Source organism: Malaclemys terrapin, chromosome 12 (genome assembly GCF_027887155.1).
Source record: "Malaclemys terrapin pileata isolate rMalTer1 chromosome 12, rMalTer1.hap1, whole genome shotgun sequence".
Taxonomy (NCBI): Eukaryota; Metazoa; Chordata; order Testudines; family Emydidae; genus Malaclemys; species Malaclemys terrapin.
Genome location: NC_071516.1, coordinates 11745534 through 11766227, shown reverse-complemented (window position 1 = coordinate 11766227; position 20694 = coordinate 11745534). Strand labels below are relative to the sequence as shown.

General features: G+C 39.4%; 1 protein-coding gene across 2 annotated transcripts in view; it reads left to right on the top strand.

Moving 5' to 3' along the window:
- The window catches only part of VAPB (VAMP associated protein B and C), a 48711-nt gene that overhangs the window by 1367 nt on the left and 26650 nt on the right, over positions 1–20694 (top strand). For both annotated transcript variants that reach the window (XM_054045853.1, XM_054045852.1), the window contains exon 2: positions 16396–16548. In XM_054045853.1, coding sequence (XP_053901828.1) covers positions 16396–16548 — 153 coding nt within the window. The remainder of the gene's footprint in view (positions 1–16395; positions 16549–20694) is intronic.

Sequence of the window (20694 nt, the reverse complement as noted above, 5' to 3'; positions counted from 1 at the left end):
CCACCTGGCATAAGTGGATGGTTTTGTGGCTCCTATTTCCTGGAGCAGTTTTACAGCCATCTGAAAGCTGTCAGAATTACATGTAGCTGGACCATCCAGGGCCCTGGAACATGTGGAATGGATTTCAGTTTGTGTATGAAAGAAAATCTGGGATTTCTGGTCTTGAATCTGGCAATATTTTTTTGTTTTTCTTTTCATTATTTTATAAATCTCTAACACAAACACATTCCTAATAATCTGTTCAGATTTTATTTGAAAAAAGAACCCTCCTGTGAACAGTTTAACTTTATTTGCTCTTAAATTATTATGTTACAACAGTCCAGTCCATCTAGTTGTAACACAGTCTACTTAGATTACATATCAACATTGATAAAATTCACTTATAGTAGAAGTAGAAATATCTCTCCTTACAAAAATATAACACTAACACTACTGAAGTTTAGAAGAATATTTGCTAAAGATTAAAGTAGTGATTGTTTGATGTTAAAATATTAATTGCACCTTTATTGAAAGCTGTAGTTTAATTTTAAACATGTGGCTAAAATAACATTCCTATATATTTATTTGTTATCTTGGTCAATATATATCTCAAAAATAATATGGTAAACAAATATTTAAAAGAACAAAAACAGCAATAAATATGGTATGGAGTGAATGTTTTTATTTTGTTGCAAATTAAGGTAATTGCATGTTGCCAAGGCAACAGTAATGAGTTAAACACAATTTAGAAGTAAACTATTGCAGTATAATATAGTAATGTAAAAATAAAAATAAACATTTTAGCCAATAATTTCCATTCCAAAATTATTTCCATCAGACTTAAAAATCAGCGTCTGAATGTGTGATGGACAAAAGTACTGACCTTTAATCAGCGTTGAGTTGTGAATGAAACAACTCATTATTTGTTGGGGGGCCGGGGTTGTACTTTGTTTCTCTTTCACAAAACACAATCCATTTTAACAACTGCCAAGATCTGCTGAGATAGAGAGATGACCAGTTGTTGATCAAATAATGCACAGCTTCAAGATCAGAGCTAAACTGTCAGCATCAGTGAAATTGTCGACTACTCACTAGATTTTTTTTTTTTTTTTTTTTTTACAGCCATATGACAGGAAAAGTAATTTGTAAAGGACAGTGATTTCTGTGCTTTGATATACTGTAGCATTATGACAGGGGAAACATACCATGTAAATGTCAAGTGACAATTTTCAGATATTAAATGACTTGATTTAAACTTGTGCTTAAACATCTACACTACATCAAGACTTATCATAATGTATCTTGGTATGCAAAGATTCAATTATTAGTAATTAATTTTTAGCCAGTTTTCTTAGGGAATATATAACAGATTTGTTCAGAAAAGCCATATTTGAAGTAATCAGGAAGTTTATTCTGCTCTGGATAGTGCTTATGTGACTTTCTTTTATTGGTGATTACTTATGAATATGTCAGACATTACGTTTTTCAGTTAGGTACCCTTATTTTAGAAGGGATATTTTGCATCATATTAGTAGATAAGAATTGCTGAGAGATTTCAATAGCAGAAGACACTCCATTCCTTTCTATCATTGTGTGCTACCATGGTGCTCTTCCCTGGAAGATCTCGGAGAACTTTGTAGACACTAGTGATGTCAGTGGAGGAGGATTGGAATCTAAGTTTCATAACACATATGTTGGATATGAGAGGTCTAAAGATCCCAGCACTGAAATGAGGAGTCTGGTGGCACCTTAAAGACTAACAGATTTATTTGGGCATAAGCTTTCGTGGGTAAAAAACTCACTTCTTCAGATGCATGGAGCCAGTTCATAGTTGAAAACAGTAGTGAAGTCTCCAGCTCTAAAATTATTATACCATTCTGTTACTTAGGAAGACTAGAAAGATGGTTACCACCTTGAAGAATATATCCAGAGGTAGGGAGCGTGCTGAGCTGTAGTATAGTGTTGAGAGAAAGGGCTGGTCCACACTAACCCCCCACTTCGAACTAAGGTAGTTCGACTTCAGCTACGTTATTCACCTAGCTGAAGTCGAACTATCTTAGTTCGAACTTACCGCAGGTCCACACGCGGCAGGCAGGCTCCCCCGTCAACTCCGCGTACTCCTCTCGCGAAGCAGGAGTACCGGCGTCGACGGCGAGCACTTCCGGGATCGATTTATCGCGTCTTGTCTAGACGCGATAAATTGATCCCAGAAGATCGAATACTTACCTGGAGTTAAGTATAGACGTACCCAAAGTCTTCCTTGGCATAGACAAGAGAGGGGTTGCTGCCAGCTCCTCATTTTCAGGTTGCCTAACACTGTCCATTATAAGAGAGGTTTTTTATGCCATTTTTGAAAATCTCTTACACCTCCATTGTTTGCAGCAGACCTTTGAAATTCAGCTATGGCGTTAGGTCTTTTATTTGTCCCAGGACATGCTGTTCAGGCATTACTAAAATCTACTCTGTTTGAAGAAATCACCATTCTTTTTCCCTCACTTGCCCTGGCAGGCTGTCAAAATAAGTGAATGTGAACCTCCTAAAGCAGGGGTCGGCAACGTTTGGCACGTGGCTCGCCAGGGTAAGCACCCTGGCGGACCGGACCAGTTTATTTACCTGCTGACGCAGCAGGTTTGGCCGATTGCAGCCCCCACTGGCCGCGGTTCGCCGTCCTGGGCCAGTGGGGGCAGCGGGAAGCCGAAGCCAGCATATCCCTCACCTGCGCCGCTTCTCACCACCCCCATTGGCCCGGGACGGCGAACCGCGGTGAGTGGGGGTGCTTACCCTGGCGAGCCGCGTGCCAAACGTTGCCGACCCCTGTTCTAAAGTCAAGCACCCTCCACTACCAAGGCAGCATCAACGGACAAACCACATACTAAGCTGGAAACTTAGCTAGAGAGGGAAGAAGAAGGAGAGCAAGAGTGAGAGCAAGACCAGGTTCTCCGCTCCCAACCCAGCACATGGTTACCGCAAACCACTCCCTCCACCTCCCCCAGCCCCAACATCACTTGGAGTAGGAGCCTGAACCCCATGTGGAGAAAGAGCCAGTCAGGGTGCCATACCCCCAACCCCTTGTTAACTGCCTTCTGCTGTTGCGGGCCAATGTGGTTAGTCCTGTAGCTCAAGTGGTAGTACTTTTTGCTGAAGATTCAGAGTTCAAACCCTAATGATGTATGGTGGAGAGAGTTGTTACACACACACACACACACACACACACACACACACACACACACACACACACACACACACACACACACACACACACTACAATTGTGTGTGTGTGTATATTTCCTTGTAAAAACGAGGAAATTAAATGTAAAAACTGATTAAAAGAACATTTAGGTTGCAAAGTCAAGCACTTGAAACATTTTGATAGTTTTTAATTACACGATCATACTGTTTTCTCCACAGGACTCCTGCCTCATTGAGTGTACAGTATGGATCCCCAAGGGGACAAAATTAAAATTGTATAGACACCTTATTGAAAAGTAGTCTTAAAGACATGATTGATCTGTTAATGCCAGCAAGTACAATTTCATTAGGAAGCAACCATTTTAGGACTTAGCTTATTTTAAATATAATTGTAATGCTGTTGCTTCCTGTCCAGGTTGGGAGGGGGGATGTAAGGAAGTGTTCTTTAATAAAATACAGTAGAGTCAGAAGTTGCTAAGATAAAATGGCCTGGATTGAGCAGATAAGATGTCTTGCATCAGCTTTCTTAGAGGCTAGCCCATAGGTAGGCCCTGAGTTGTGAATCAGCAGTGTGCTGTGGTGCTCCCCAGTTGGCAAATAGCAATACTGCCAAATGCTTGAGTTTAACAACTTGGAAGACAGACCAATAAGAATTACTTGTAATTGGAAATGCTGTTTCCTGTTCCCAGTGCACAAGCACCCGCTTCTGCATATATGTTTTACAACTCCATATAACTTCATTTTCTGAAAAGAGCAGAAAAATAACCTTGGAATGAGGTGTATCCTTTATTTTTCCTGTTTAATCAAGATCATTGCTTTGGCATTGGCTTGAGGCTTGGTAGTGTTTTTTGCAAGCTATCATCTGTCATTGGTTCAGATTTACCCTAAATCTCTTGAACCTGAAAGTGGATGTCTGATGCTTATGGTAGTTCATGATCTAGGTTTCTCAGTCTGGTTGCTTGTGGTCATCTTAGTCTACTTCACGCAGTTCATCAGCATAATTGACTCCATCGCTATCCGTTTCAGCAGAGAGGCTAAGGACTGAATAGATCATGGAGATGAAACTATCCTGTCTCCTCTACATGTGGTTTCTATACTCCAAGTTCTAAGCATGCTATTGTTAAGGGTTCTTAGGTAAAAACAATGCACGTTTCTGAAATGTTATCTGTTTTGTGGCTAAATGGGGATTTCCTGTGTTGTCACTGGAATGGGCACTGATCTGTGTACACAGAAATCATTTAAAAAATCTTCTTAAAATCGCCCTTTAGATATGAATAAAGAACACAACTGAAAATGCATACAGTGCTTTCTTTAAACTCTTAGAAACCATGAGCCTTTCTGGATTCATGGATAATGGCAGTCTGTACTAGGATTTCTCTACTCCCATCTATTTGAAGACTACTGTATGAATGGCTATCCACTACTCTGTTGGAAAACTTATCAGTTCACATTTCACTTTAATTATGTAACTGATTGTTAATCAAAGTAAGTGGTTTTGTACTCTCTCAGCAAAACATTAATTTCTTCCTGCTCATTTGGGTTTGATTATAAAAACCTAATACAGTATCAAAAGAACAGCTAAACTTCCTAAATTTATACAAATCTCAACACACAACCCAAATATGAAACAAAATTAATCATTTTCCTAGCAACACTTAAATATTTGTAGTTTGTTACAGTAGCTCTTTTTGCAATGCGAATAAAATCAATAACTTATTCTAACTGTGCTAAATGTTCTTTACGGTAGAGCAGACATGCTGTGTACCTCCTTGAATTATACTGATTTTAAGTGCATCATTAGTATTATCTTTAGAATTACCCGATCACTTTTCATCAGTTGTAACTTCATGGAAAATTAGCATCACTTTTTAAAAAAAAAAAAAAAAAAAAAAAAAAAACACCCTGAAGATAAAGTAAGTTATAGTTCATGGCAATCATTATATCCCCCAACAGGCCTTCAACTTTTCATCTTTTGAAAGTGATTTTTTTTTGTCTATATCTGTTTCATATATTATGGATATGTTCGTAACAACCCCATAGGTGAGGTTGAGTGTGTGTCGATATAGAGACTAGTTAGCACAGTTTTACCATTTTGAGTCAGCTGTCTCTTGCTGTATCTTTTATGACTCCATGATCTAAGATTGGATTATGAGTTGTTTTTCAAAGCAGTCTAAGAGATGTAGCCACATCTTGTATTAATTTTCATTGAAGATATATCTAAATCCCCTAGACTATTTGGAAAATCTTAATCAGGGTCTGTTTTCATTGCATACTTGAAAACTAAGCCATTATAGCTTGTGTTAGGGACCGTAGAATCATGCTGTACTGTACGGTTCCTTAGGAACTGCTGCTGAAATATTTCCCTTATGGGAAGGGGAAACAGTTAGTGGTATATGGCACCTTTATACTAATTTTACTGCATCTGCTCTAGGGGTAGTTATATTGGTGTAATGATATCGGGGTTGGGAAATCACTTTCCTAACCAAAGTAGTTACACCGGTTAAACTGTGAATCAGGCAAACTTGCTGTACCTAATTTGTCTAAAGAGCACTAGTATTTAAACCGAAGTGCTTGTAAAAGTCCTAAAATGGATTGGTACAGCTTGGTTTATTTGCCTTCAGTTACTATGGATTAAATCGTGGAGCCCTCCATAGGGCAGAAGTCCCACTAACTTCAATAGGAATTTTGTTTGCATAGGGACTGCAAGATTTAGCCTTATCGCATCTAAACACTGGTAAAATGTTAGACTTCATACTCAGAACCGTTAGTCAAAGGGGATCATAACTAGAGGCATTCTAAATATTTGTGCACAAAATTATCATAGTTCTTTGGATTATGTTGAATTCTTCAGAATTTATTTTTTTTAAATAGTAATTTTAGGCCTTCTAGTTGCGAAGTAGTTTATTTTCCTCTGTAAATCAGTACATTTCTGTCTCACTTTGCAGCTATATGAATTAAAGACATATCAATGGTCGTCATGTGAAGTCTTGATTCATATAAATTGATTGTTTACATAAGAATATAAAGCCAAATTCTACATGCAGAATTTTGCTCCAAATTATCATTTTAATGGTAATAAAACTTAGTGTAAACACTTGCTTTGAATAACTGAAGATGTAATATTGGCCTGCTGAGTTTCTCTTCGTTTTGAGGCGCCTGTAATCTCATGGAAGACTGCAATGGAAAGTACATCTCTTAATAACCATTTTAAAAAGATGTAGGCATTGCTTCAGTCAAGTCTAATGAGCATTTTAAGTGTTAATTTAATTTTGCAGAAAACTAGGTAATATGCAGGTTCATCTCAGTATTTGTGTGGGGTTTTTTGTTTGTTTGGGGGGGCTGGTAGTATTGCTTCTAAATGTAGCTTTTCGCCAAGCTGGAGACAATGCAGGAATCAAATGACCCTTGCTAATTATGTCCACATCTTACTGTAACACTCATTTTCTAATACCTCATTACCATATCAGTCTTATTAGCTCACTGCAGGGAGAAAACACAAGTATTGAAAGAACCTGGCCAGTTAGTACAATAACACAGCCTTTTACTTTTTTGTCAATGCAGTTGGTTGTTTTTGAACGCTTTATTGGATTAGGTTTTAAGCAGTTTTGTTGTGTCATAACTGTTGGCCAGGACTAATTTTATCTGTTGTTTATAGAGAAACAGGATGCTTCATAGAGAAACTACCCTAACCCCTACTGTAAGCCAAATTCTGTTGTCTCTAATTACGCACAACTCCCATTGACATAAATGGGCATTTTGCTAGATTAAGGACCTCTGTATTAGGCCTTTCTTTTTTAGTGAAGAATGAACTCAGCACTGTAGAACATTCTCATTGCTAGTACCACTTCTTTGAGACCTTTCTTTCCTTCATCTCTCTCCACTGAGTGCCAGTGACAGAAGACAGCCTGCTGCATATGTGCATCAGTACATAAGCACAATTATCCAATTTAAGGGCAAGGCTTAAAATAAGACTCTACAGCCTTGTTTTTTTTCCCTCAACATTTGTTCAATATACGAAACTATAGGCACTGCTTTACATGCCAAGGTGGACATTTCTTGTGTGCATAAGGGACATAGGATTTTTTTTCTAATGTGACTGGACTAATTGTTGAGTTTGAAAACTTGGCCTGTTAGGCAGCCTTTTATAGAAAGGGGTTTATGTAATATATCTGCAACAGCTGTCTTGCTTTTGCTGCCACGCAAAATGTTCTCCCTGTGTGACAGAGCATGACTGCTTCCATATTTAATTAAAAATGGGTTTAAGACTGGATAGGAAAGAAGTGACTGAGGTTTTATGCTAACAAAAAATCATGCTCCACCATACAAAGCTCAGTAAGTTTCTCCTGTCATCAATTATGTCAAAATATTGCTTTCTCCAAACACCTTTTCTAATATTTCAGAAACTGGCTCTGCTGCTTCCTGCAGTACTTTATCTCATATTATAGTAACTACTCTATGAAAACAATCTCTTTACTAAATGCCATAGTTCTTCTTTGAGCTGTAAACAAAGTCCCTCTTACCATGGTGCTATGGATTAAAGATGCTGTGCTTCTGAACAATTTAATCTTGCTTTCTTGTTCAGTTTCCACAGTAGGGGGTAGGGAATTAGGGAAGGAGAGGTGGGATATGCTTGTATGCCTGGTGATCCAACAGTTATTTACAATGCAATTTGTAAGATTCTGTAAGTGTGGGACCTACAATGGGGGGGAATCTTGTCTTCTGCAAATAGTTTTAAGACCTAGCACGAGTCACTTGAGCTCACTGAAAGCATGATTATCCCAGAGTCATATTAACTGGCTACACAACTCAGGAAAATGAAGGCTTTATAAAATGTCTTTTTGCTTCTTATTTATACCATGTGACTTTATACCATTTTTCCAAATGTTTGTTCTGCTAAAGTTGAGCATGCCTTATTTTCTCTGTTTTACACTCCCATCTATTCCCAGTTGTGGGCATAAGAAGCAATAATAAAGTAAGAGAGCTTGTATGCAAACGATCGATTAACTTGAATTATATTGGGAGAAAAACTTTCATTTTATAACCATAGTGAGGCTATAGGTACCTGCACTTACAGTACCAATTACAAACTAAACTAGATTCTGATCACTGCAGACATAACCCTGCACTCCTGACTCATGCAGAAATTCAAATTGCCTCTATGGGAGTTGCTTTCATATAAGGACTGCAGAATGCTTTCCACGTCACTATCTTGAATTTTGTGCTGTGATTCCTCTGAAAAATAATTGTAGGTTTTTCTCTGGCTCTAGTAGGCTCTCTGGTTACTCCTGAATGCTGTTTGTTTTTTGTTTTTGTGTTTTCCATCACATCCTGAAAACATCACTAATAATCCAGCTCTCTAAGTGTTCAACAGCAGAGCCATAGCTTCCACTGCTTGCAGAGCACAAGATTGATCTCCATTTTTAGGTCCTGAATATATTAATAGCAGAAGTTATTTTATAATCTACTTGATGTGCAGCCAGTTTGTGTGTACCCTGAAACCTTTAATTTTACATCCACTGTTACTTTTATTCAGGTACTTAAAATTATACATAAATTGCATCTTTTAATCTCTTCCAATTCAGTAACAGCCTTGTAGATATAAATTACATGTATAATGTATATGAACGCATACAATTTGACTTGTGTATATAGAAAATTAGTACATTAGAACTAGATAATGAGAAGAAAATTATTCTCCATTTATTCTAAAGCCATCATGTTAATTATGATGTTGCTGTTTGTTACAGTGGCCATACATTTGAAAGGGTCTTTATGGAATAAATAGACAAGGGTTATAGCAGAATGATAATACACATTCCTTTAAATTACCATGTTGCTGTAACCTTTGTCCAATTACTGTTCATAGTAGCTGCTACTCTTCCTCCCTCCCCCCAATATTTAATACATTCAGTGTTCTGAAATAGAGATATCTGGGTAGATGGGGCTTGCATGGCTAGAAAAAATTACTTCAGAGGAAATATAAGAAGAAAATATGCCCACCAAACCATGAAATTTACTCTTTGGGGAATTTTGTGCATATGTGGACACGCAGAATTAATCTGTCCTGCATAATTTTGTATTTTCCCCACATAAAATACATTTTGCCCAAGAAGTGCTGCAGTTTTGCCTTTTCTGGTGGGCAAAAGGCAGAACTGCAGTACTTCTGTTTCAGAAAGGGGTTTTTTTGCGGGGGAGAAGAGGGGGAGAGAGAATTCTATGCTCAGTGCTGCAGAATTCCCTCAGGAGTAGAAGTTCATCACAGTACCCTGCCCACGAAGCCAGGTTAGGACAGTAGGGCACACAGGGGCTTCTGGGGGGGAGGGGTGTCACAGACTGGAGTTTAGAATGGCTAGTTGGTGGGCACTGGGGCATGGGCTCAGGAGCTAGTGGGGTGACTAGGGATGTGGGAGGGGGGCTGCAGAGACCCATGGGGGTGAGGGGGGTGCAGGGACAGGGGCAGATGTATCTGAATGGGGGAGGCTTGGGGTCAGCCAGGGTCTGTATGAGGGAGGCTTTCCAACTCCCTAACAATCGCACCCCTTGTCCCTTCCCGCTCCCTCCCCCAAAAAAACCCTGCTCCCACCCACACCCAGCACCCTCCAGGTTCACCCCTAGGCTCCTTCCCTCTCCATCAGCTCCTCCGTTACCCCTGACTTCCCCAAGCCTTTGCATTGCTTCTGATAGGTGCAGGAAATATAGTTCTGTATTATAATTTAAATGAATGATTCAAAGTTCTGTATTATGCGTAGTAAGGAATCTATTCATTTAAAAAAAAATACCAGATTCTTTTTTTTTTGTGATCTGTATTGTTACAGACATACTTGCTGACAGATATTTTGAAATAAATTACCAAAATAATTTACTGGCGTGATTATATTGTGGTGTTTTGATAAAATATGCAGAATTTTCAAAGACCGTGTGCAGAATTTTTAATTTTTTGGTGCAGAATTCCCCCAGGAGTAACACTAATACCACTAAGGCTTTTAGAAAACAACTCCTGAAATATCATTTTTTGGTGCTCTAAGTTTTGTGCTGATTTCAGTGTACAGATAGCAGCATGAACAGTGCCTTTGCAGGCTTCTCCAGCCTTTGTGCTTCTCTTTGCTGTTGGAAGGACTACTTCCATACATAAGGGTGTGCTTAATTCTCCATAGCCATTCAGTCTTTGATCACTGAGACTTAACAACAAGGTTGTGTGGTGTGTTTTGAGATGCAGGTATTTGAAATAGGACTGAGAACACAAACGTATTTCAGAGCTACCGAACATTTTTAGCAACTACTGCATTGAGTCAGTACTGAAAGTCACATGTCCATAGCCCAGGATTGGCACATCTCTAATAAATCTTAGAAGTTGTGTTGGTGAGGTGGAGAATAGCTGCAAGATGGAGCAAGTAACAAGTTGACAGAACTGTAAAGAAGATTAGATAGCAAATGAAATTACAGAAACAGTTGTCTAAACAGAATTTTACAAGCAGATAGTTTTTTTTCCTATTTGTCACACAGCAAATTCTCTTTTGGACTGAAGCTTCTAGAACCTTTTTTTTAAAATTGCATATACTATCAACATTATACCTTACGTGGATATGAGCTCCATCCCAACATCACCACTCCACCCAGACTAAACAAATAGGGCTTGATTTTTAAGTCCTAAGAATCTGGAACTCCAGTGAAAGTTGAGATCTGAGCATGTCTGGGGAAAAACAGGTCCATAACACCTTTAATATGATCTTCACTATCTGTGCCCTATGAACGTTGTACGGTATGTCAATCTCTTAGAACAGTGGTTCTCAACCAGTGGGCCCTGGACCCCTGAGGGGGGGGCGTGAGCAGGTTTCAGGGGGTCTGCCATACAGGGCTGGCATTAGACTTGCTGGGGCCTAGGGCAGAAAGCCTAAGCCCCACCGCCTGGGGCTGAAGCCCAGGGGCTCCAAGCCTCACTACCCAGGGCTAAAGCCAAACCCTGAGCAAATTAGCTTTTCAGGGCCCCCTGTGGCATGGGGCCCCTGGCAATTGCCCTGCTTATTACCCCCTATGCTGGTCCTGGCTTTTATATGCAGAAAAACCATTATTGTGACACAGGTGGGCCATGGAGTTTTTGTAGCCTGTTGTGGAGGGAGGGTAAGGGGGGGGGCTCAGAAGATTCATCTTACTTCATCTTGCTGTAAAGGCTTTTTTTAAATACTTTTGGATGAAAAATACTATGTTTTCTGTAAATACCATTTTCTTTTCAAGTATAGGTAGAGTATTGGGAAGTTGTGTGGGAGGTTTTTTCTGTTCAAGTTGAATTCTGCTGAACCAGATCTTTGTGAAGTATCTATTTCCAGTGGTAGTACATACCTTTTCAAAGGTAGTAAAAGAACTGCCTAGCCATAGCATGAATTGGGAGGAGAAAGCAAGGTAGCAAAGATGTGAAAAGAATAAATCAGAGGTGAATAGGTCAGAAGTGGGTGATGCAGGCATACAGATCTGCCTACTTTTTAAAAAATTAATCTTCAAATTCAGAATAGGAGTGCTGCTTTCAACCAAGTACTTCTGAAATATGTGTATCTATATAATACAGATACTCTCAGCTTCTCATTCCTCAACTACTTTGATTTAAAAAGTTGCTGATGCTTGCTTAATTACAAATGTCTACAGGGCCACATGATAATGATTAAAATGTGGAATGTAGTGCTTTTAAAACACTCATCTTCACAAGATTCCCTGTGATTAGCTAAATATTATACTAACTTTTACAGGTGGAGAAATTTTAAGGGCCCAAACCTGCTCCTGTTTAAATTGGTGTCAACTCCCATTGATTTTAATCACAAGGCCAACTCCTTAAGTGAACTATCTAAGGGCAGGTCTACACTACGGTGGGGATCGACGCTCTGAGATCGATCCATCAGGCTCGATTTAGCAGGTCTAGTAAAGCCCCGGCAAATCGACTGCAGATCGCTCTCCAGTCGATCCCTGTACTCTACCCCGAAGAGAAGAGTAAGGTAAGTCAACGGGAGATTTTTCTCCTGTCGACCCCTTCTTCCCCCCCCCCCCCCCCCCATGGTGTAGACCCTGCGGTAACTCGACCTAAGGTATGTCGACTCCAGCTACGTTATTCACGTAGTTGGAGTTGCGTAGCGTAGGTCAGTTTACCATGGTAGTGTAGACATAGCCTAAGGATAGACAGCAAGACCGTGGTAGAGCTTTGATTGGAACTCAGGACTTCCTGACTCCCTGCCATGTACTTGTTTTTCAAGACCACGCTGTCTCACTTGACATTTCAGCTTGTTTCATTTTAAAGCTTATTCTTAAAGGACATAATAAACTTGAAATCTAATCAAATCTTAAAAGAAAAAAAAATAAAGTAACAAATGCTATACCTGTCACTGAGCCCTCGAGTCAATCTTTGTGGTTTTACAATCAACCGTTTTTCTTTAAAATGTCTGTATTTTCTCCCTTATTTCTGTGAGAAGATGCACACGAACTAAAAGAGGGAAAGGAGTATACAAGGGAAAGAGAGTAACTGACTCCAAGATCTGTGAAATGCATAGTAAACAAACAGAAAATAGGCTTTACCTAGTCTTCCAGTCAAATTAATCATAGGTGTTACTGTTATTTGTAACAGATTTTAAAATATTCAGATAGAAGTGTGATTGTGTTTTATTTTGTGTTTTTTCCCCTTTAAGTTGAGGCTGTCCCTGTAAAACTGTAATGGGAGGATAACTCAAGCTGCTGTGGTCATACTTCTGTTTATAGCTCAAGTAGAACTAGCTCCTGTATTACCTGAATTGGAAAGTTCACCTCCCAGTTGCAGTGTAGACCTACCGTAAGTGAGAAGTTTCACTGACTGCAAGGACATGAGTAGTCCCATTTTTGAAGTTAGACATGTGCTTAAGTGCCTTGTTGAATCAGGGCTAGAGAACAGAAGTGATTAAAGATATTAGTATGGGGTATGTGTACACTTTGAGTTGGGGGTGTGATTCTCAGCTTGAGGAGATACCCTGGATCAAGCTAATGCACTAAATATAATGCCGCTGTAGCAACATGAGTACCAGAAGGAGTTAACTGCCCTGAGACAATAGATACATCCTTGGGGCAGCTAGCCCCTCCCACCACTTGTGCTGCCACAGCTACACTATTTTTAGCACACTAGTTTGATGGCTATCACATCCCCAGCTCAAAGTGTAGGCATACCCTATGTGTGAGGATTGTTTGCTTTTTTTCCCCCAGTGTAAGGGGCCTTGACTAGGATACAAATAATTTCATAAAGGGCACACAAATAGAAGCCGTCCGAGTGAAATGACAATGTGGTAATGTATTTGCCATGATAATTGGCGATGGAATAGCACATGTACTATTGGGCAAACTGATATTAGCCCATAGCTCGCTATCATGAATCTGTGTGCTGCATTTGTAAGGTAACGAGTCTTTATTAAATGTTAAATAGTTGACATAATACTCTTGACTTAATTCTCAACTACTATTTCTTATTGAAACGCTACAATGTAGAATGACACTTTTAGATAAGATTGATATAGCATTGGTGTTTCAATAGGAAATGGAGCGTGGCAAATTGTGAAATAGTGCAGTGATCTTCAAATGTGAAGGGTTGCATGCATAGCTTCTGGGTGGAAAGCCACAGAAACAGTTTGAAAATAACTGGTGGGAAAAATATGTTGGAGTACATATGAAAGTCAGATATTTCCTGTCCTTGGTAATATACGCTTATGACCTCTGAGATACAAACTAGGTGGTACTGGGTTTTTTAACATTGCTAGATACTGCATGCAAATACCAGTTGCCTGTTTGCATTAATACAAATCAACTCTTTTCTAACTGGCTGAAGAAGTTCAAAAGACCCCATCAGAACATTCCAAACTTTTCACCACCAAATTCAGCTTGTTACATCCTTCCTTTTAGATAGCTTGCATGACAACCCCATGTCAGATTATGTACAGACAGATTCTCCATTTCCTATAACTCCCCCCCCCCTTTTTTTTTTTTTCCATGGTGTTTAAAGAACAGAAAAAAGTTTCCTAGCTTTAGAAATAAATTTCATTTAAGAGGGGGAAACTTTCTGTGAGTATACTTAGAGTTGCTGGGTATAATCTAATTTTTCTGGAAATAATGCCAGTAACCATGAATGTTTGTTGTTGTTTGTCTGAATCTTTCGATAAACTAGGCCAGATTTTTAGTAGAACTCAATTTTCAGTAGCTCCCATCTAGGCACTACAGAGTCTGTCTTCCCTGCAGTGTTGACTCAGGCTCTTATTACATCGTTGCTCCTAGCCTGGCTCCTGTTTACACACACACACTCTCTCTCTCTCTCTCTCTCTCTCTCTCTTTCACACACACACACACACACACACACACACACACACACAACTTGCTGGGAAAAAAACATCTCTGAGAGGCTTACTGCAGCACTAAGAACCATGGGACAGTCCCCAGAAGTCCTAGAGATACATGAGTGAGTGCAGCACCAGTGTGGATGCAATTAAGTAGACACATTCAAGTCTGGTTTTGCAGTGTGGCTGCTTGCAGCCTGGCTAGTCAAACATAGGTGCCAGTTGCCCAAGTTTAACTCTGCAGTAAAGTCATAACCTGAATGGCCAGATTTTCAGAAGTGCTCAGCACCCAGAAATTTCTGTTTTAGAGCAGTAAACAGTACCTTTCCCCACCATTAAGATTGATCTTGAAAATCTGCCTACTTTACTGAGGTGCCTAAGTGAGTGCTGAGCTCCTTTGAAAATTTGTCCCCAAAATCTATTTCAGAATTGTTCCATTGCTCCTAATTATAGCCCCTTGTCTCTGACTGTTTTCAAAGTGGGGGTTGGAATCATGGACTCTATTCCAATGTGGAAGGCTGAGGGAATTTAGTGGTTACACCTTTGGACCACCATGGTGCCACATGACTGAGTAGAGCCAGAACTTGGTGCATTGAGGGACTGCTTCATGTCATGAAACGTGTGTTCCTAAATTCGACTGGCTTCCCCTTTTGCTGCCATCTTGCATAGCAAATACACGTCTAACGTGCTGTTCACAGTGCACGCAGAACTGATGCTATATTGACGTTGGAGGGTGTGTGTTGTTTTCTTTTTAAACTATTTGCATCAAGGACATTGGCTTTAAGCCTGTAGAATTTGTACAACTTTATCATACATCACCTTAAAAGACCAATTTTGTAGGAGGAGGGAAAGCGAGCCTATCATTCAATCTGTGAATTATTTCAAGCTGAAAGTGCTGTGGTTTGGAACAAGTCCCATCTTCCCAAAGCAGCAACAGTTATATAAAGGAACGTAACATTTTTTAAAAAGTGCTAAAACAAATGATCACTTTTGAATCCAGTTGAAAATCTATTTAGCCTCCTTTTTTGTGAGTTTCTTATTTTACAGTTCAAAATATGAAGAAAATTTGCATACTTCAGTGTTAAATGTTCATGTCCAGTTGGCTTTTATTTTCTAGGATTTTTGGTAATTCCCTCCGATGATTATGCACCAAGTTGTTTCTTGTTTTATAGCCTTTGTCAGAAGCCAGTTAATCTAAATGTTGTTTTCACTTCTATAATTGTCTTGCTCCATTAATATGAAGAACAGAGAAATGAGTGCAGTAGCACACTAGCTAATATTTGGATGGCCAGCAATCTATAGCACTGATCCAATTAGAAATCCCAGGTGTCTCCTTTGAATAACATGCTTTCACTGGGACACCCCAGTTGAATCTTGTACTAACCACTCTTATAACTCTGCCTTTCCTTTTAATATGTGCAGTATTCGCTTTTTTTGTCAATTAGACAGCTTTAAGGTTTCTTAATGGTTGACTCTCCTTCTAAAACAAACTTTCTCCTCCATACAGCCTAGAATAAAGTGGGTCAAACTCTCTGCTCTCAGTTATATCTATGAACATACAAAATAACTCTGATTTCCATATTTACTTCACAACTACAACAGTGTAAGATAGCGGATTTCAGCTGCTAAGTTTGCGTGATGTACCAATTATGCTTCCTTGTAGCTTATTAGTCATTAAAGGCAAAGCACAACTATTGATGTGCGTTCAAGAATAATATGGGTCAGATTTTCAGAGCCTCAACCCATCCTCAGTTGTGCATGCACAGTTAACCATAGATGCTGCTAATGGAAGCTGAATATCTAACTGTATGATTTGTAGATACAAATTTAAAGTCTGTCTAAACTCAAAGTTTAGAGTATTTTTAATTTAATTTAAAATCTTCTTTGCTGTGTTCTGCAGGTCCTTTCACAGATGTTGTCACTACAAACCTGAAACTTGGTAATCCTACAGACAGAAATGTGTGCTTCAAAGTGAAAACTACAGCACCACGCAGATACTGTGTAAGGCCTAACAGTGGAATTATTGATGCAGGAACATCAATTAATGTTTCTGGTAAGTCATTCAAAATGGCTTGTTTTGTAGTTGAAGCTGGACTCATCAAATCAGTGATTTTTTTCAGAACACTGTGTGAACTTAATATATACACCTCTACCCCGATATAACGCTGTCCTTGGGAGCCAAAAAATCTTACCGTGTTATAGGTGAAACTGTGTTATATCAAACTTGCTTTGATCCGCCGGAGTGCACAGCCCCGCCTCCCTCCCGGAGCACTACTTTACCATGTTATCGGGTCGCGTTATATTTGGGTAGAGGTGTACTGGGAAAGTGGAGAGACAAGCAGGAGAGCATGATTTCTTATTTATTTTATCTCCATGAAAAACAAACTGTTTCATAAACCTCTACTTATTGCAGGTGGCATAATTTTTCAATCTTTTATATTTTAAAGCAAAAACAAATCAGTGTAAACAATGCAAATTACTTTCAGAATGCACTTGTTTTGGACTCCCTGAAAATGCAAGGTGTGCTTTGGCAGTAAAAAGTAAGACTTTGTGAGGTGGAAAGGGTAATGGATTTATTCACTTGTCTGTTTATTGGGAAGTGATAGCTGAATTTTTAACTTGTATAAATCCGCAGAAGTTTGGTAACTGAATTATAGCAATCCTAAAAAGACAAAGCAGACTGGTATACTGTAAGTTTACGCAGCTGAATATATTTCCCACTGAAATTGGAGGGTTTTGTAACTATTTAATTATACCACTGCAACCCCGAGAAAAATTTGGCCCTGCAAGATAAATGTGTTTAACTTTAAATTACATCTCTGTGACTATTTTGCTAATGTTTGCAGATTTATTGGAACAGTCAGATAATATTCCATAAACCCAGGGTAATAATAGTAGTGGAGAATTTGACTTAATCTCTCTTTCAGTTTTGTGGATTTCACACCGATTATTGCTCCTTTTTTGAAGCTTTTATACTTTAAGAGGGGCATAATTGTACCAGTCTTTTAGATTTCAATGGCAGTTTCATTCCTGGAATGAGGAATATGTGGCTATGACTTAGCAATAAAATATTAACCCTATTTATACATGATAGTATAATCTTCAATGCTTATAAAAATATATGGAAATACTTATTGAATCAGTTCTACTAAGTCAGTTTTTAGTGACTATTTATTTTAAATAAGCTTTAAAACTACGTGCATGGGTTTTTCATGCAATTTTTTTTATATCTGAGTTTTATATGCATTGACTCAGAATTGCATGTCCCATTCAGAATTGTAATGGCTGAAAATTGGGTAGTTAAATTCCAAGTTTTTTCAAGTGATTACATGTATATTCCACCTCAGGGGTGGGTGGGTGTGGGTGTGTGCGCGCGCGTGCCAAGTGCACAGTTGTCGGAGATTTATCCCTCAGTGGGACCTGTCAGGGCGGCACATGCACCATCGTCTATCTTGTGCCACCACGCAAAGGTATAAAGGACAGAGTTGCCGTGACTCCTCTCAGTTCCTTCTTATTGCCCTTAACAGTTGTTGGAACGTGTCTTGCTGTAGCAAGTTTTTTTTTCTCATTTGTGTAGTGTTTTAGTAGTTTAGACTGTTTGTTATAGACCTAAGTTTTTCTTTAAAGTGTTTTTGAACACTTTTTGGTTCCTGTTGCTGGGTACTTTGGACACCGGGTTTCAAGCCTTGCAATTCTTGCAAGAAACTGATGCCAGTGAGCGACCTGCCGGTTGCCTGAGGTGTCTCAGGGAGTCTCATGTCAGGAATCTGTGTTAAATGCTCAGATTCTGAGCATTTAAGATCCCTGGCACCAAAGTCCAGGAAGCTTCTGGGCAAGAACACAAGAGTGCACTCAAGGCCAAGGTACTCTCCGAGCAGTCATCTGCTTAAGAGACCATCAGCTCCAGTGCTGGCCCCATGGAGACTAGCCCCTGAAGTGGCTCCATTTAGTTCAGTGGTGTGGGAGACTATCCTGGTACTGTCTATCCTGGAGGCTTATGCAGCAGCATGGTATAAGAACAGCCATACTGGGTCATACCAGTGGTCCATCTAGCCCAGTATCCTGTCTTCTGACAGTGGCCAATGCCAAGTGCTTCAGAGGTAATGAACAGAACAGGTAATCAAGTGATCCATCCCCTGTCATCCATGCCCAACTTCTGGCAAACAGAGGCTAGGGACACTCAGAGCATGGTGTTGCATGGGTCTGGTGAGTCTCGGAGCACTGGCTTCGCTGGCTAGTCAGGATACTTCTCACTCAGTACTGGCACCTGCTGTAACTGTGTCATCCCAGCGTGCAGTATCGTGAGTTCCTCTGGTTTGCTGCATCCCTCTTTGTGTGGGGCAAACCATGATCTCACTGGGACTACCATCTCCAGGCTCCAGACATCAATCTGTAGCATCGATGGCAACAGTCCTCCCTCCTTGGTCAGAAGTTGACTCCAACCTGTCGCAGCTGTGCCATGAACATCATTATTCCCTTTCCACTACCTACCATCCTCAGTATCCCCTGGAGGCTCTTGGCCCTCAAGCAGAGACCTGTGTCTGGGAAGAAATTGGGTTCTGGGGCCTTATCCATGGCCATTTGGACCCCTTGGGGGTTTCCACCTGCCTCCAAATAGTCTGTTGGGAGAAGCCTGTGTAGAATTTACTGCTGCTAGTCGCCATCTTGCCAAGTGTTGGTTTAGTTGCAATATGGGAACCAAGCACCAAAGGTGGCAAACCAGTTTCCATCCTGCCTTAATACTTTAAATAGAGCCTAAACAGTGTGAACTGCACTAAGTAAGGTCATCATGCAGTCAGGTGATTAATCACTGGAACAATTCACGAAGGGTTATGGTAGATTCACAGTCACTGGCCATTTGTAAATCAAGAGTGGATGTTTTTCTAAAAAAGATGCTGTAGTTCAACAAGAATTATTTGGGGGAAGTTAGGTGGCCTATGTTATGCAGAAGGTCAGGCTAGATTATTAGTAATCCCTTCTGGCCTTAGAATCAGACCCTCATGTCTGGAACTTTCCATCTACACAGATCCAGTTTACAGGATCAGGGCCTGAAATATGAAGTTTGGAAAAGAAAAGGCCAATTGGTGCTATGCTGTTTGAATCTTGCATTCTGTTTTTCATGATCTTGCTTACATTAACTCACCCCTCCCCCCATATTTTCCAAAATATGCAATTAAAGTAGTTTAATCTCAAAACCACTTCATGGGCATGCTGTCTAATTGTCAAACACACAGCAGTTTAAAAAGCAGGATTTGAATTGATATTCTGAGCCATGTTTGTTCATGGATCAAGAGAAGTAACAAAATTTTAGGCCCATCAAAAATACTTCTGCTTCTTGCAGCATGTTACTAGGGTTAATACTTGTAACCTTCACCAAATTTTGATTTCGTGAATATATAAGTAATTATTACAACACTTGTAGTGAGGTGGCAGATGTACTGATTGCTACCACACAAAATAAATTAGAGGTTGGGGGGAGGGTTGCATATATATATTTTACTTTGGTATAATTTTGCTTCTCAGCACTGATACTTGTCAGTAGCTATGTCAAATAGCATATATTCAATTTGTTAAATGTGCAAAAAGTACCTTTTTAAAAAAAATAATCATATATTAGTGTCCTAAATTTTTAGAAGTAAAAATAGCATTCTTGTTTGCTTTCTGAAGCAACGTATTTTCAGTCTTGTAATTTAAATAATATGTAAGGCATAAAACAGCACTTGGATTCTCCAAAACCTAATAAGAAAATATTGGAGCATAACGATTTGGATGATAACTTCCAGCCAATAAAACTAATAGGGCTGTATTTACAATCTCTACTCCATCCTCCTGAGTTTCTGCTGACTAGGTTTAACGTGGCCATTTGGTTGCACTAGAGTGGCACTGCATTTCATTTTTTAAAAGATCAATGCCAAAGTCAAACTACAATAACAACTTGTCCAAGATCTTTATGCAGTTAATCAGAAAATTACTATCTGAAGCTAAAATTGGGGCTGTTGTATCTTCCCGATGCTACCACTTGTCTTGCATTAAAACAGTATAATATGGTTTGAAGTGTCTCATAGGAACGTAAGCTTATAAGCGGATAACTCTTTTCTCAGATAAGAGGAATCCAGTCATATTATCGGTATATTCTGCTTTACTTGAGCTAGCATGATAGCTCCCTTAACACACCTACAATGATTGAAAATCAAGCTTT